At 49.9% G+C, this 15,916-nt stretch overlaps 1 protein-coding gene across 1 annotated transcript in view; it reads left to right on the forward strand.

Moving 5' to 3' along the window:
* PRKD2 (protein kinase D2) overlaps positions 1 to 6,879 on the forward strand; it is a 42,215-nt gene extending 35,336 nt beyond the window's left edge. The window contains exons 15-18 of the mRNA XM_058425745.1: positions 2,315 to 2,352; positions 2,521 to 2,813; positions 6,093 to 6,178; positions 6,477 to 6,879. Coding sequence (XP_058281728.1) covers positions 2,315 to 2,352; positions 2,521 to 2,813; positions 6,093 to 6,178; positions 6,477 to 6,689 — 630 coding nt within the window. The 3' untranslated portion in view covers positions 6,690 to 6,879. The remainder of the gene's footprint in view (positions 1 to 2,314; positions 2,353 to 2,520; positions 2,814 to 6,092; positions 6,179 to 6,476) is intronic.
* The last annotated feature ends 9,037 nt before the right edge of the window (positions 6,880 to 15,916 follow it).

The following is a 15,916-nucleotide window of genomic DNA, read 5'->3' on the forward strand; positions in this document are numbered from 1 at the left end:
TGATCTCGGTTCACTGCAAGCTCCACCTCCCAGGTTCATGCCATTCTTCTGCCTCAGCCTCCCGAGGAGCTGGGACTACAGGCGCCCGCCACCACGCCCAGCTAATTTTTTTTGTTTGTTTTTTGTATTTTTTTTAGTAGAGATGGGGTTTCACCATGTTAGCCAGGATGGTCTCGATCTCCTGACCTCGTGATCCGCCCACCTCAGCCTCCCAAAGTGCTGGGATTACAGGCGTAAGCCACCGTGCCCGGCCAAAATTAATTTTAATAATACAGTTTATCCCAACATATAGCACTTTTTTCAACATGTAGTCAACATAAAAATTATTAAGGCCAGGAGAGGTGGCTCATGCCTATAATCCCAGCACTTTGGGAGGCCAAGATGGGAGGATGGCTTGAGACCAGGAGTTCAAGTCTGCAGTGAGCTATGATTGTGCCACTGCACTCCAGCTGGGGTGACAGAGCAAGACCCTGTCTCTTAAAAAAGAAACAAAACTCAGTGAAATATTCTGCTTGTTTTTCATACTATGTCTTCAAAATCTGGTGTGTATAACAGTTGGGGAAATAGATTGACATACTCAAGTTGTTCCAAACATATTTTAAAGTTTTCTTGTTGGGCGCAGTGGCTCACGCCTGCAATCCCAACACTTTGGGAGGCTGAGGCAGGCAGATCACTTGAGGTCAGGAGTTTGAGACCAGCCTGGCTAAGATGGCGAAACCTCGTCTCTACTAAAAATACAAAAATTAGCCAGGCATGATGGTGGGCACCTGTAATCCCAGGTTCTCGGGAGGCTGAGGCAGGAGAATTGCTTGAACCCAGGAGGTAGAGGTTGCATTGAGCCCAGATCACACCACTGCACTCCAGCCTGGGCGACAGAGCAAGACTCGGTCTCAAAATAATAATAAAAATTTTTAAAAAGATCCATAGGAAAGGGTAGATCTTGGAAAAGGGAAAGATCTATAAGATCTGTAGAAAGGGCAGAGGACCTCAGGAAAGGGTGGCTGTCACATTGAGATTCAGCTCGGGCTGGGGCGCTGCTGGTTTCAAAGGTGACAGAGCCTTCAGGCATCAAGGATTTGGGGCTCTGTCCTGCAAGCAACAGTGAGCTGAGGAAGGGTTTTGAAAAGGGAAGGGACAATACATGAACAGAGCGGGGAACCGAGGCTGAGACTGGTAGGCAGCGGAGCAAGACCTTGAACCCAGGTCTTGCTGGCTCCAAAGCCTGTCCATGACCTTAGACTGCAGCCATTAACAGTGAGGGAAAGGGGCCGGGCGCGGTGGTTCACACCTGTAATCCCAGAATTTGGGAGGCCGAGGCGGGCAGAACACCTGAGGTCAGGAGTTTGAGACCAGCCTGGCTGACATGATGAAACGTCGTCTCTACTAAAAATACAAAAATTGACCAAGCATGATGACAGGCCCCTGTGATCCCAGCTATCTGGGAGGCTGAGGCAGGAGAATTACTTGAACCTGGGAGGCAAAGGTTACAATGAGTTAAGATCACGCTACTGCACTCCAGCCTGGGCGACACAGCGAGACTCCATCTCAAAAAAAAAAAAATAAATAAAACAATGAGGGAAAGACACTTTACTGTCTGCTGGCTACCATGGTCAGCACCCATTCCTACCTAATCCCCGGGAAAGCCTGAGAGGAGGCTGCTATTAACAACCCCCCAATACAGATGACAAAATCAAGGCCTGGAGAAATTGGGTCCTTGACCCGAGATCACTGAGGCTCATTCTGTGCTAGACACTGCTCCTAACACGTTGCATATACTTCTTTTTCAATCTAAACAAGCATCCTTTAAGGTAGGGACTATTAAGATCTCCATTATGTTTCATGTTTTTTTGTTTGTTTTTTGAGATGGAGTCTTGCTCTGTCACCAGGCTGGAGTACAGTGGCACGATCTTGGCTCACTGCAGCCTCTGCCTCCCAGGTTCAGGTGATTTTCCTGCCTCAGCCTCCCGAGTAGCTGGGGCCACAGGCATGTGCCACCATGCCTGTCTAATTTTTGTATGTTTAGCAGAGACGGAGTTTCACCATGTTGGCCAGGCTGGTCTCGAACTCCTGACCTCAAATGATCCATCTTCCTCGGCCTCCCAAAGTGCTGGGATTGCAGGCGTGAGCCACCACGCCCCAATCATGTATATTTTGAGGCTACTAAAAAAAATCTGCATTATTCAAAAGAGGAAACAGAGCGACCCATTGGAGGTGGCAGAGGTATAGCAGCAGCTAGCATTTATTGTACACCAACTGCATGCCAAATATTGTCCTGTGGGCTTTGGATGGTTTAACTCACTAACCATCATGGCAGTCCTCTGAGATAGGCGCTCTTCTGCTCATCTTCTTCCTGTAGGTGGGGAAACTGAGGCACAGAGTGGGGGGAAGTCACTTGCCCAGGGTTGCTCAGCTTGTGAGCCGAGAAGCCGGGATTCAAACCAGCATTCAGCTTTCTCTGGAATACCATGGAGGGTAGCGTGGTGGGGATGCTGGGGCGGGTGCGTCTCCATCACCTGGTAGAGCCTCCACCCCTCGCCCTCTGCAGGTGAAGCTGTGTGACTTTGGCTTTGCGCGCATCATCGGCGAGAAGTCGTTCCGCCGCTCGGTGGTGGGCACGCCGGCCTACCTGGCGCCCGAGGTGCTACTCAACCAGGGCTACAACCGCTCGCTGGACATGTGGTCGGTGGGCGTGATCATGTACGTCAGCCTCAGCGGCACGTTCCCTTTCAACGAGGACGAGGACATCAATGACCAGATCCAGAATGCTGCCTTCATGTACCCGGCCAGCCCCTGGAGCCACATCTCAGCTGGAGGTGCCTGGGGCGCGCCTACCCCATGGGCGGGTGGGTTGTGGGGTGGGGCTGGAGAAGTAGGCGGAGCCACGAGAGGGGGGTGGACCCGGAAACAGCCTGGCACTTGCGGGTGGAGCCTAGTGCTGGGGCGGGCCTACCGGAGGGGTGTGGCCACAGGAGGAGCTGTCCTGTAAACGGTGGGCTGGGACTCAAGCCTAGACTAGGTTACTTGGGCTGGAAACCAGGTGCCCCAGAAGCGCTGAGGACACTTGGAACCTTAGGGGGAGCTGAGTGAGACTTGGCTTGGGACCAGGGAAGGGACTGGACTTGAGGGTGCCAAAGGGCTGCGGTGACCAGGAGAAGGGGCTGAGCCTCCCAAGGCATTGGCTGGGACCTGGAGCCTTTGGGTTTATGACCCCAAAAGGGTCAGCCTTGCAAAAAGGAGGCACCAGTGGGTAGGGTTGAGAAACAAGGGCATGGCTACTTTGCTGTGTACTGGGGCCATGACTTGGGTGAAGATGGGCCTGAAGCCTGGGGTGGGTTCAGTGACCAAGGGAGCCAGTCTAGGGACATGGCCGTGGAGGGTTTCCGAAGAGGTCCAGGAACAGGGCTGACCCTGAGGCCTGGAAGCTGGGAGTGGAAGGGAGCAGGGAGGAGAAGGGAGCCGGGACTGAGGCAGACATTGCAATCTGTATTCTGGGGCTTTGGTGTCGTGGCTGGGCCTGATGAAGTGGCACCGGGCCTGGTGACTTGAACCTACTTGGGAATGGGTCTGTAACTTTCCCTGCTTAGAAAAGTTAAGTCCTAAGGCCTGGAGCTTTGAGGCCGGGTGTGGGATGGCATGTTTAGAGGGCCAGAGGCAGGGCTAAGATACTGGGGTGTGTCAGAAGCCGGGAGAACAAGGGACCTGTCTTGGAGCCAGGGAGCTCAGGAAGACAGATGGAGTGTGGAAAGGGGGGGGGGGGATCATTCATTCGTTTATTTATAACCATTTATTCAACAAGTACATTCATGTATTTATAACCATTGATTCAACATGTTGAGTGCCTACGATGTGCCAGGCATTGACTGTTCCAGTTCTAGGAATACTGTGATGACTTGGACAGAGGGGTCAGGTGCAGGGGCTGCTCACTGAGTGGTCTGTGAAGAGTGGAAGGGGGAAGGGCCCTCTCTGGAGGGTGTGGCTTCATGGAGCAGGTGGAGCAGGGTGACGCGGAGGTTGCTCAGTGCAGGACAAGACAAGGTCTTGGTGGTGGTCTAAGAGCATCGGCCCTAAGCAGTGAGAATGTGGATTGAGTTGAGTCCTGGAGTAATATTGGGGTCCTCAACACTGGCTTTTTTGTTTTTTTTTTTTTTTTTTTGAGACGGAGTCTTGGTCTTTCACCCAGGCTGGAGTGCAGTGGCGTGATCTCAGCTCACTGCAAGCTCCACCTCTTGGGTTCAAGGGATTCTCCTGCCTCAGCCTCCCAAATAACGGGGATTATAGGCACACAGAACCATGCCTGGCTAGTTTTTTGTATTTTCAGTAGAGATGGGGTTTCGCCATGTTAGCCAGGCTGGTCTTGAACTCCTGACCTCAAATTATTTGCCCACCTCAGCCTCCCAAAGTGCTGGGATTGCAGGCATAAGCCATCACACCCAGCCAACATTGTCTTTTGAGACCCACTCAGAAGTCCCTCAGTAAAACTGCATCGAGTGTGCACAAGTGAATTTAAGTGTGGTTGCACCTGTGTGAGGATCACAGAATCCTGTCGGTGTTGACGGGAGCAGGGTGCCTGTGTGCACTAGGCCTCTCCTCAGGCGGGTTCACACAGTGAAGCCTTGTCCTTCACGGCTTCCCATCAAGGAGAGAGCCTCGGATGAGTGCTGGCTTGTCTTGAAGCTTGACATTCGCTAGTCCTCTTTTACACAATGAACAGGCCTATCTCTGAGCCTTCTGCAGGCAATGGTGACTACCATCTGATGACGTTGTTTTGTTTTGTTTTTGTTTTTTTTTGACACGGAGTTTCGCTCTTGTCACCCAGGCTGGAGTGCAGTGGCACAATCTTGGCTCACTGCAACCTCTGCCTCCTGAGTTTAAGCGATTCTGCCTCAGCCTCCTGAGTAGCTGAGACTACAGGCATGTGCTATCATGCCCAGCTAATTTTTGGTATTTTTAGTAGAGACAGGGTTTCTCTGTGTTGGCCAGGCTTGTCTCAAACTCCTGACCTCAGGTTTTCTGCCCACCTCGGCCTCACAAAGTGCTGGGATTACAGGCATGAGACACTGTGCCCAGCCTGATGACATAGATGCTCCCTGATTTACACTGGGGTTAGATAAACCTGATAAACCCATTGCCCATTGTAACTTGAAAATATCATAAGTTGGTCAGGTGCAGTGGCTGAGGCCCATAATCCCAGCACCTTGGGAGGCCAAGGTAGGCAGATTGCTTGATCCCAGGAGTTCAAGACCAGCCTGGGCAATGTATCTCTACAAAAAATACAAAAATTAGCCGGCCATAGTGACAGGTGCTTGTAGTCCCAGCTGCTGGGGAGGCTAAGGCAGGAGAATCAATTAAGCTGGGGAGGTGGAGGCTTCAGTGAGCATTGATCACGCCACTGCACTTCAGCTTGGGTAACAATGAGACCCTGTCTCAAAAAAAAAAGAGAAGGAAATGTAAGTTGAAAATCCATTTAGGCCGGGCGCAGTGGCTCATGCCTGTAATCCCAACAATTTGGGAGGCCAAGGCACGCGGATTGCTTGAGGTGAGGAGTTAGAGACCAGCCTGGCCAACATGGCGAAACCCCGTCTCTACTAAAAATACAGAAAGTTAGCAGGACATGCTGACACACACCTGTATTCCTAGCTGCTTGGGAGGCTGAGGCAGGAGAATCGCATGAACCCGGGAGGCGGAGGCTGCAGTGAGCCAAGATCGTGCCACTGCACTCCAGCCTGGGCGACAGAGCAAGACTCTGTCTCAATAAATAAATAAGTAAAAATAAAAAGAATAGTACAAGTGTAATTGTATGTACCTGTGTATGACAACAAGAAAAAAAAGGTGACATAGGGGAATGGGGAAATTGAAGTAGAGAACAGGTGACGAGAGGGAGCTGGTGTGAACATGCGTGGGCAGGAGGAGACAAATTTGTAATGTAATGAGGAAATGGGTGGGTGAGTGATTGGCACAGGTGAGGCTTCTGAGCCACCTGAGCTGGTGCAGAAGGAAGGTGTTGATGGCAGGCAGATAGGCTAGAGGGTGCCTATTGGAGGAGGAATGACCCTTGACCTGTAGGGCTTGACCTGTTTCTCTTTCCTGTGCAGCCATTGACCTCATCAACAACCTGCTGCAGGTGAAGATGCGCAAACGCTACAGCGTGGACAAATCTCTCAGCCACCCCTGGTTACAGGTGATGCAGGGGGGCATGGCTGGCCCATTGGCTGGGTTGTAGGAAGGGGTGGAACTAGATCGCTTATTGGCTAGGCAGGTAGTGAAGGATGTAGGTTTCCTTGGGTCTGGAATGTGGCTAGGCCTCCCATTGGCTGGGTGCAGGAAGAGGGGGTGGAGCTAAATGTCTGCTGGCTGGGTGGGTTGCAGAGGGTGTGGCTTCACCTTCATTGGTACCCCGCTCTCAGTGGCAAAGCAGAGGACATCCAGGCACTGCTCCAATGCAGACCCCAAGCTAACCCCAGTTCTCTTGGGCCCAGGAGTACCAGACGTGGCTGGACCTCCGAGAGCTGGAGGGGAAGATGGGAGAGCGATACATCACGCACGAGAGTGACGACGCACGCTGGGAGCAGTTTGTGGCAGAGCATCCGCTGCCTGGGTCTGGGCTGCCCACAGACAGGGATCTCGGTGGGGCCCGTCCACCACAGGACCACGACATGCAGGGGCTGGCGGAGCGCATCAGTGTTCTCTGAGGTCCTGTGCCCTCGTCCAGCTGCTGCCCTCCACAGCGGTTCTTCACAGGATCCCAGCAATGAACTGTTCTAGGGAAAGTGGCTTCCTGCCCAAACTGGATGTGACACGTGGGGAGTGGGGTGGGGGGAGCTATTTCCAAGGCCCCTCCCTGTTTCCCCAGCAATTAAAACGGACTCATCTCTGGCCCCATGGCCTTGGTCTCAGTACACGGCACTCTCGAATCATTAGTCTGTTGTACCAACATGGAGTTCATCTGGAAGGAAGGACTGCCTGAAAAGAGGAAGGATGGAAGGGGTGGGGAGAGAGGGCTGATGGGAGAGGAGTCTTGGAAGGAGGACGAGCTGGGGTAGAAAATATAGAGGAGGATTGCCAGGAGAGAAGATGGGAAGGGAGAGGGAGGAGTAATGGAGGAGGAGTTTGGAAACTGGGGAGAGATGGAAGGAATGTGACTGGAGGGTAGGGAACTTGGAGAAGAGAAAGTAATCTCATGGTTTTGTGATGACTGATTCTTTATTTGGTGGTGGTACTACTAATCACAACTATTAATTCAGGCTGGGCGTGGTGGCTCATGCCTATAATCCCAGCACTTTGGGAGGCAGGCAGATCCCTTAGATCTCAGGAGTTTGAGAGCAGCCCGGCCAACATGGTGAAACTCCCTTTCTATAAAAAGTTCAAAAATTAGCCAGGTGTGGTGGCTTGCACCTGTGGTCTCCAGCTACTTGGGAGGTTGAGGCTAGAGGATCGCTTGAGCCCAGGAAGCAGAGATTGCAGTGAGCCAAGATCACGCCACTGCACTCTAGCCTGGGCAAGAGAGTGAGACCCTGTCTCAAAAATCAAATAATAAAATAAAATGCAGTTAGCCCCAAGTCTGATCCATACTAGAAAACTGATAGGTAACATTCAGTATTTTATGTTGATGTGATGACTTCTCTATATATGAAATGTATAGAGAAGTATATATTCACTCATTCCTTTGTGTCACTGAGCTGGGTGATGCTGGGGACACAGTGGTGACTGAGACAGCCAAGGACTGCCCTTCCAGTGGAGAGACATACCTGTCCCTGGACAGTGATGACCCAGAATGGGAAGGGCTGGACTGGGGGAGTTTGGGAGGCTTGGGCAGCCTAGAATGAGCTCAGGGGTCAGAGAGGGTGGGGAGTCGGAGGGGGCCTCTTAGGCTTCATCTTGGCCTTGAAAGACTGAAGGCAGAGGGAATGAACTGGAGGGAACACGTATCCACCTCTCTCTACCTTTGACTCCAGCCCTCCAGTTCCCCAGTTCTCCAATAACACCCTAACACATGGTCCTCCACCTTCCACAGCTGAAGGTGAACGATCCGAGCATGGACCTGAACAAGTTTTCTTCAGACTTTCAGAATGCTCTGACTTACGTGCTGCAAAGACCTACCTGAAAGCTGGGCATGGTGGCAGGTGACTGTGTTCCCAGCTACTTAAGAGGCTGAGGTGGGAGGATCGCTGGAGTCCAGGAGTTTGAGTCCAGTTTGGGCAACATAGCCTAAAAAACCCCAGGAAAACAGGAAAGAATTTAGCAGCCAATTTAGGCTAATACTGGGAGCTTACTCTGGGATTTTCCAATTTGATTTGTATCACCTCGTCCATCTGATGGTTCCAGAGCTGCAGCTTTTTTTTTTTTTTTTTTTTTTTCTGAGGCAGGGTCTCTGTTGCCCAGGCTGGAGTGCAGTGGCATGAACACAGCTCACTGCAGCCTTGACCTCCTGGGCTCAAGTGATCCTCCCACCTCAGCCTCCTGAGTAGCTGGAACTACAGGCACATGCCACCATGCCCAGCTAATTTTTTGTATTTTTTGCAGAGGTTTTACCATGTTGCCCAGGCTGGTCTCAAACTCCTGGGCTCAAGCGATCTGCCTGCCTAGGCCTCCCAAAGTGCTGGGATTACATGCGTGAGCCGCTGCGCCTGGCCAAAATGCAGCTCTTTGATTTGAAAATGCTAAATGAGCCTCAGTAAATGAAGGTATCCAAATGAGCAGTATACCTCTGAGGCATAGTTGCTAAAGACTATTGGGGAAAGGCTCTTAGACTCTATCCCCAGTGCCTATCCCTCTATTTAGTCTAAGGTCCAGAAGTGTAGGCAACATAGAGATGAATCCATCTCCCGTGACCGACCCAGGCTAGAAAATGTATGGAAAAGACTATCAGCCCTGATCTGCTTCTGTCTTGGCCGCTAGTTAATATCTGGAGACCAGAAATGAGAGACATGATTCAAAAACATTGAAATTCCTCAATTATAGAATTCCAGGAGATAGCGCATATCATGAGGATGCCATGAAAGATAAAATCAAGGCCGGGCTCAGTGGCTCACGCCTGTAATCTCAGCACTTTGGGTGCTGAGGTGGGTGGATCATCTGAGGTCAGGAGTTCAAGACCAGCCTGATCAACATGGAGAAACCCCATCTCTACTAAAAATACAAAATTAGCCGGGCATGGTGGCGCATGCCTGTAATCCCAGCTACTCGGGAAGTTGAGGCAGGAGAATCGCTTGAGCCTGGGAGGCGGAGGTTGCGGTGAGCTGAGATCGTGCCACTGCACTCCAGCTTGGGCAATGAGCAAAACTCTGTCTCAAAAAAAAAAAAAAATCAAATCCATACAATGAAAACTTAGGGCCCTATAACTTAAATCATTAGAGACAAGTTTATCCCATCAGGACCACTGGAACCACAAAACCTAATTTTGTTTGTTAGAGACAGGGTCTTGCTCTGTCACCCAGGCTTCCGTGCAGTGGTATGATCGTAGCTCACTGCAGCCTCAAACTACAGGGTTCAAGCCATCCTCCCCCCTCAGCCTCTTGAGTAGCTGGGACTACAGGCATGAGCCACCACACTTGGCTAATTTTTTGTTTTTTATTTACTTTTTTATTATTTTATTACTTTTCGAGATGGAACCTTGCTCTATTGCCCAGGCCGAAGTGCAGTGGCATGATCACGGCTCACTGCAGCCTCAACCTCCTGGGCTCAAGTGATCTTCCCACCTCAGCCTCCCAAGTAGCTGAGACTACAGGCACGTGCCACCACGCCCAGCTAATTTTTGTATTTTTAGTGGAGAAGGGGTTTTGCCATGTTGGCCAGGCTGGTCTCGAACCCCTGACCTCAAGTGATCCACCCACCTCAGCCTCCCAAAGTGCTGGGATTACAGGCATGAACCACCGTGCCCGGGCATGTTTTTTATTTGTTATAGAGATGGGGTCTCACTGTGTTGCCCAAGCTGGTATTGAATTCCTGGGGTTAAGAGATCCTCCTGCCTGCACCTCTCAAAAGTGCTGGGATTACAGGTGTGGGCCACTGCACCCGGCTTCAAAACCTAATCTTGATAGAGACACTTGTATATACTGTAAAGAAAAGGGACATTGGACTTGACACTATTTAGCTTTGACGTGCAAAAGGAATTTGAGTCTAAGATTCAGTCTCCCAGTGACTCACTTCCAGCCAACTTTCTCCTCTGTGTCTATAAGCATTCCTTAACCTTCAAGGGGAAATGACCATCAACCCCCTTAATGAGCATCCTGCCAGGGTTTTTGTAGACACAGGGGCCACGTGCTCTGCCATAAATATCTCAGTGCCCCCCCCACCTCAGTACACAACAATAATGGTGATGAGACCACAATTAGCCACATGGTTTATGCCTGTCTAAGCCACCCTTGGGCTCATTGGGCACTCTACTACCCAGCACAGTTTCTTATTCAAATTATTCCAATAATCCCTTTAGAAAGGGATATTCTGTCAGTGTAGAACAATAATATTTCTTTTTTGTTCGTTTGTTTGTTTTTGAGACGGAGTCTCGCTGTGTCACCCAGGCTGGAGTGCAGTGGTGCGATCTCGCCTCACTGCAACTTCTACCTCCCAGATTCAAGCCATTCTCCTGCCTCATCCTCCCAAGCAACTGGGATCACAGGTGAACATCATCACAACTGGCTAATTTTTGTATTTTTAGTAGAGGCGGGGTTTCACCATGTTGGACAGGCTGGTCTCAAACTCCTGACCTCAAGTGATCCACCTGCCTTGGCCTCCCAAAGTGTTGGGATTACAGGTGTGAGCCACCGTGCCCAGCCAAAGCCTTAATATTTCATATTCACAAGAGGGCTTATGTCTCCCAGTCCCTAATTCTGCCCTTGTTCATCTCAGTCCACTAACCTTCCCACCACTCCAACCACCCCCTTCCCAAACATCCACCTCTCCCTCAGACCTACATATCCAAGATCTGTGACTTGCATTCCTGATTCTCTTTGAGCCTCCAACTCAACAAACATAGGGTGCCTCTGGGAGGCTGAACCTCTTAAGGTAGAAGTAGATCCTTTCTTTTTTAGAATTAAAAAAATTTTGTTTAAATAGAGACAAGGTCTTGCTATGTCGCCCAGGCTGGTCTCAAAGTCCTGGCCTCAAGCAATCCTCCCACCTCGGTCTCCCAAAGTGTTGAGATTACAGGTGTGAGCCACTGCGCCTGGCTCCCCCCCTTTTTTTTTTTTTTAGCCAATTACCCCAAGTTGTGGAATAGAATTAGATCTTTTCATGCCCTTCTTGAAGCTGCCTTAATGTGCTCTGACACCAGAGCACTAGGGCCCCTAACCCATTATTCAGAGCTTCCTACTATCCACTTCCATCCCCTACAACACTCCTGTCTGCCAAGAATCTGAATGATAATACCTGTAATTTGGGAGGCTGAGGAGGGCAGATCACCTGAGGTCAGGAGTTCTAGACCAGCCTGGTCAACATGGTGAAACCCCATCTCTACCAAAAAACAAAAATAAAAAAATTAGCCAGCCATGGTGGCAAGTACCTGTAATCCCAGCTACTCAGGAGGCTAAGGTAGAAGAATTGCTTGAACCCAAGAGGCAGAAGAATTTGCACTGAGCCGAGATCGCGCCATTGCACTCCAGCCTGGGTGACAGAGTGAGACTCTGTCTCAAAAAAAAAAAAAAAAAAAAGACAAAAAAATCCCAATAAGAGTCTCAATGGTAAAGGATACCAGCAAGTCCAAGACCTCAAGGCTGTAAAAATAGTCACACTGTGGTTCCTGCTATTTCCAATCCAAACATTATACTGGCCTCTATTCTAGACCAGCCAACACCACCCACTTGATTGTACTAACATACCCTCTGCCTTCTTTCACACACCTGATGATCCACAGCCCCGTTTCCCTTTCCCCTGGAACGTCAACAGTAAGCATACATAGACTGCTATGCCTCAGTGTTTCGTTGAAACCCCTACTTACTTTTTTTTCAATCCTGAATACTAATTTGAGGGATTTGGTTTTCTCCTGTAATTCCATTCTAATCCCATACATAGATGATGTCCTGTCTGGTCAGTTCATTCCAACAGCTCACTCACTCACACTCCACATGTGCCCCAAGTTTCTGCAATTATACAGGAAGTAGGAAAAACATAAAAATCTGCCCCAAGCCCTTCCTCATAAAGGACAGGCTCATGTCTGTAATCCCAGCACTTTGGGAGACCAAGGTGGGAGGATTGCTTGAGCCCAGGAGTTCGAGACTAGCCTGGGTAACATAGGGAGACCCCATCTCTACAAAAATAAAAAATAAAAAAATTAGCTGAGTGTGGTGATGCATGCTTTTAGCCCCAGCTACTCAGGAGGCTGAGGTGGGAGGATTGCTTGAGCCTGACAGGTTGAGGCTGCAGTGAGCCGAGATTGCACCACAGCACTCCACCTGGGCAACAGAGCAAGACCCTGTCTCAAAAAAAAAAAAAGGGTGTCTAGGACAAATTATAACTATGTAATTCATAAGTACAAGATTTAGGGCATGACCTTGCCCTTGAAGGCAAAACCTTATCCACACAGCATGCATTTATATCATTATTAATTTTGTTTTATCCAAGACTAAAAGGCAACTCCAATGGTTTCTGGGCTGGTCATGGGTTGAATTTTGTCTCCCTAGTACCTCACAATATGACCCTCCTTGGAAATAGGGTCATTGCAGATGTAATCAGTTAAAAGGAGGTCATACTGGAGTAGGGTGGGCCCCTAATGCAACATGACTGGTGTCTTTTTTTGTTGTTTTTTGAGATGGAGTTTCGCTCTTGTTGCCCAGGCTGGAGTGCAATGGCGCGATCTCAGCTCACCGCAAACCCCGCCTCCCAGGTTCAAGTGATTCTCCTGCCTCAGCCTCCCGAGTAGCTGGGTTACAGGCATGTGCCACCACACCTGGCTAATTTTGTATTTTTAGTATAGACAGGGTTTCTCCATGTTGGTCAGGCTGGTCTCAAACTCCTGACCTCAGGTGATCCACTCGCCTCGGCCTCCCAAAGTGCTGGGATTACAGGTGTGAACCACCGCGCCTGGCCAAGTGGTGTCTTTATGAGAAGGTGGCCGTGTAAGACACAGGGAGAAGCATGTGAGGATGAAGGCAGAGCTTGGAATGACACAGCCACAAGCCAAAGAATGTTAGAGATTGCCACAAGCCACAGAAGCTGGGAAGAGGCAAGGAAGGATTGCCTGGGGAATTGGAGCTCCCTAACATATTTTTTTTTTTTTTTTTTTTTTTTGAGACAGGATCTTGCTCTCTCACTCAGGCTGGAGTGTAGTAGCACGATCATAGTTCACTGCAGCCTCAAATTCCCGGGCTGAAACAATCCTCTCGCTTCAGTCTCCCTACTAGCTGGAACTACAGGCATGCACCACCACACCTGGCTACGTTTTTTAATTTTTTGGAGATGGGGTCTTGCTATGTGGCCCAGGCTGGTTCCCAACTCCTGGCCTCAAGTGATCCTTGTGCCTCAGCCTCCCAAAGTGCTGGGATTTACAGGCGTGAGCCACTGTGCCCGGCCCCAGATTCTTGCTTTTTTTTTTTTTTTTTTTCCCGAGACGGAGTCTTGCTCTGTCTCCCAGGCTGGAGTGCAGTGGCACGATCTCAGCTCACTGCAACCTCCACCTCCTGGGTTCACGCCATTCTCCTGCCTCAGCCTCCTGAGTAGCTGGGACTACAGGCACCCGCCACCACACCTGGCTAATTTTTTGTATTTTTAATAGAGGCAGGGTTTCACCGTGTTAGTCAGGATGTTCTCGATCTCCTGACCTTGTGATCCACCCGCCTCGGTCTCCCAGAGTGCTGGGATTACAGGCGTGAGCCACCATGCCTGGCCCCCTGGCCCCAGATTCTTATTCTTTCTTGTCCTGACCTTGCAGAGCCTCCATGTGACAATCTCGTGTCACCCTCTTTGTGGATGGCCCTTCACCTTAAACACCCAGCAGGAAATTTCTAAGCAGTAGGCTCTCTTCTGACTTTCAACAAGCTCATAGTGTTTCCATGCCTCCCTGAACCCAAGTCAGCCCAAACAGCACACTCAGGGCCAGAGGGAGGATGAGGAAAAGGAAGATTTCAATTTTTTTTTTTTTTTTGTAGAGACAGGGTTTCACTGTGTTGCCTAGGCTGGTCTTGAACTCTCAGGCTCAAGTGATCCTCCCACCTCGGCCTCCCAAAGTGCTGGGATTACAGGCATGAGCCACTGCGCCTGGCCCAGGAAAGATGTTGATCAAAGGTACAAAGTTTCAGCTAGACTGGAGGAATACATTTTAGCAGCCCATTGTACTGCACAGTGACCACAGTTAATAATTGAGACAGGGTCTTTTTCTCTCGCCCAGGCTGGAGTGCAGTGGTGCAATCTCGGTTCACTGCAACCTCTGCCTCCTGGATTCAAGCGATTCTCCTGCCTCAGCCTCCTGAGTAGCTGGGATTACAGGTGCATGCCACCACGCCCAGCTGATTTTTTGTATTTTAGTAGAGATGGGGTTTCACCATGTTGGCCAGGCTGGTCTTGAACTCCTGACCTCAAGTAATCTGCCCACCTCAGCCTCCCAAAGTGCTGGGATTACAGGTTTGAGCCACCGCGCCTGGCCGAGACTGGGTAATTTATAAAGGAAAGAGGTTTAATTGACAGACAGTTCCACATGGCTGGGGAGGCCTCAGGAAACTTACAGTCATGGCGGAAGGTAAACAGGCACATCTCGCATGGCAGTAGGCAAGACAGTGCAAGTGTGTAAATGCAGGAAAAACTACCATTTATAAAACCGTCAGATCCTGTGAGAACTCCCTCACTGTCACAAGAACAGCCCCCATGAGCCAATCATTTCCCGCCAGGTCTTTCCTTAAACACCTGGGGATTGCAGTTCAAGGCGAGATTTGGGTGGAGTCACAAAGCCTACCCATATCAAGCAGGCTAATCCAGACAACCAGTGGGTACTCCCATTTCACAGAAATCCTTTAGCCCTATCACCCATGATCATCAGGACAAATTGAACATGCCGATTCAGTCTCGTCAAACTTAAACTTGCCAAACTAACTGAAGAATTGAACTTACCCCACTGTTGTCCCTTGACTTCCCCATAACCACAAGCATTAGCTTATTTTCCTTTTTCTTTTCTTTCTTTTTTTTTTTGAGACAGAGTCTTGCTCTGTCGCCCAGGCTGGAGCACAGTGGTGCAATCATGGCTCACTGCAGCCTCAAACTCCTGGGCTCAAGTGATCCTTCCTCCCCAGCCTCCCCAGTAGCCAGGACTACAGGCATGCACTACCATGCCCAGATAATTAAAAAGGTTTTTGGGCTGGGTGCGGTGGCTCACACCTATAATCCCAGCACTTTGGGAGGCCAAGGCAGGCAGATCACTTGATGTCAGAAGTTTGAGACCAGCGTGACCAACATGGTGAGATCCCGTCTCTACTAAAAATACAAAAATTAGCTGGGTAAGTTGGCTCATGCCTGTAATCCCAGCTACTCGGGAGGCTGAGACAGGAGAATCACTGTAACCTGAGAGGCGGAGGTTGCAGTGAGCCAAGATCGTGCAACTGTACTCCAATCTGGGCGACAGAGCAAGATTCTGTCTTGAAAAAAAAGAAAAAAGAAACAAGGAGAGAGGCACAGGGGTGTGTGCACACAGACGGGAAACAATGTGTGGACACAGTGAGAAGGTGATCATCTGCAAGCCAAGGAGAGAGGCCTGGAGGAAACCAGCCCTGCTGACGCCTTGATCTTGGACTTCTTGGCCTCTAGAATGGTGAGAACATAAATTTCTGTCGTTTAAACTATGTCTGTAGTGTTTTGTTATGGCCACCTTAGCAAACAAATACACTGCTGGAACAAATCACCATGAATGTGGTGGCTTAAAACAACACAGATTTATTTTATTTTATTTTTTGAGACAGGGTCTTTCCCTGTCGCTCCAGGCCGGAGTGCACTGGCACAA

This window comes from Hylobates moloch, unplaced genomic scaffold, assembly GCF_009828535.3.
Source record: "Hylobates moloch isolate HMO894 unplaced genomic scaffold, HMol_V3 SCAFFOLD_12, whole genome shotgun sequence".
Taxonomy (NCBI): domain Eukaryota; kingdom Metazoa; phylum Chordata; class Mammalia; order Primates; family Hylobatidae; genus Hylobates; species Hylobates moloch.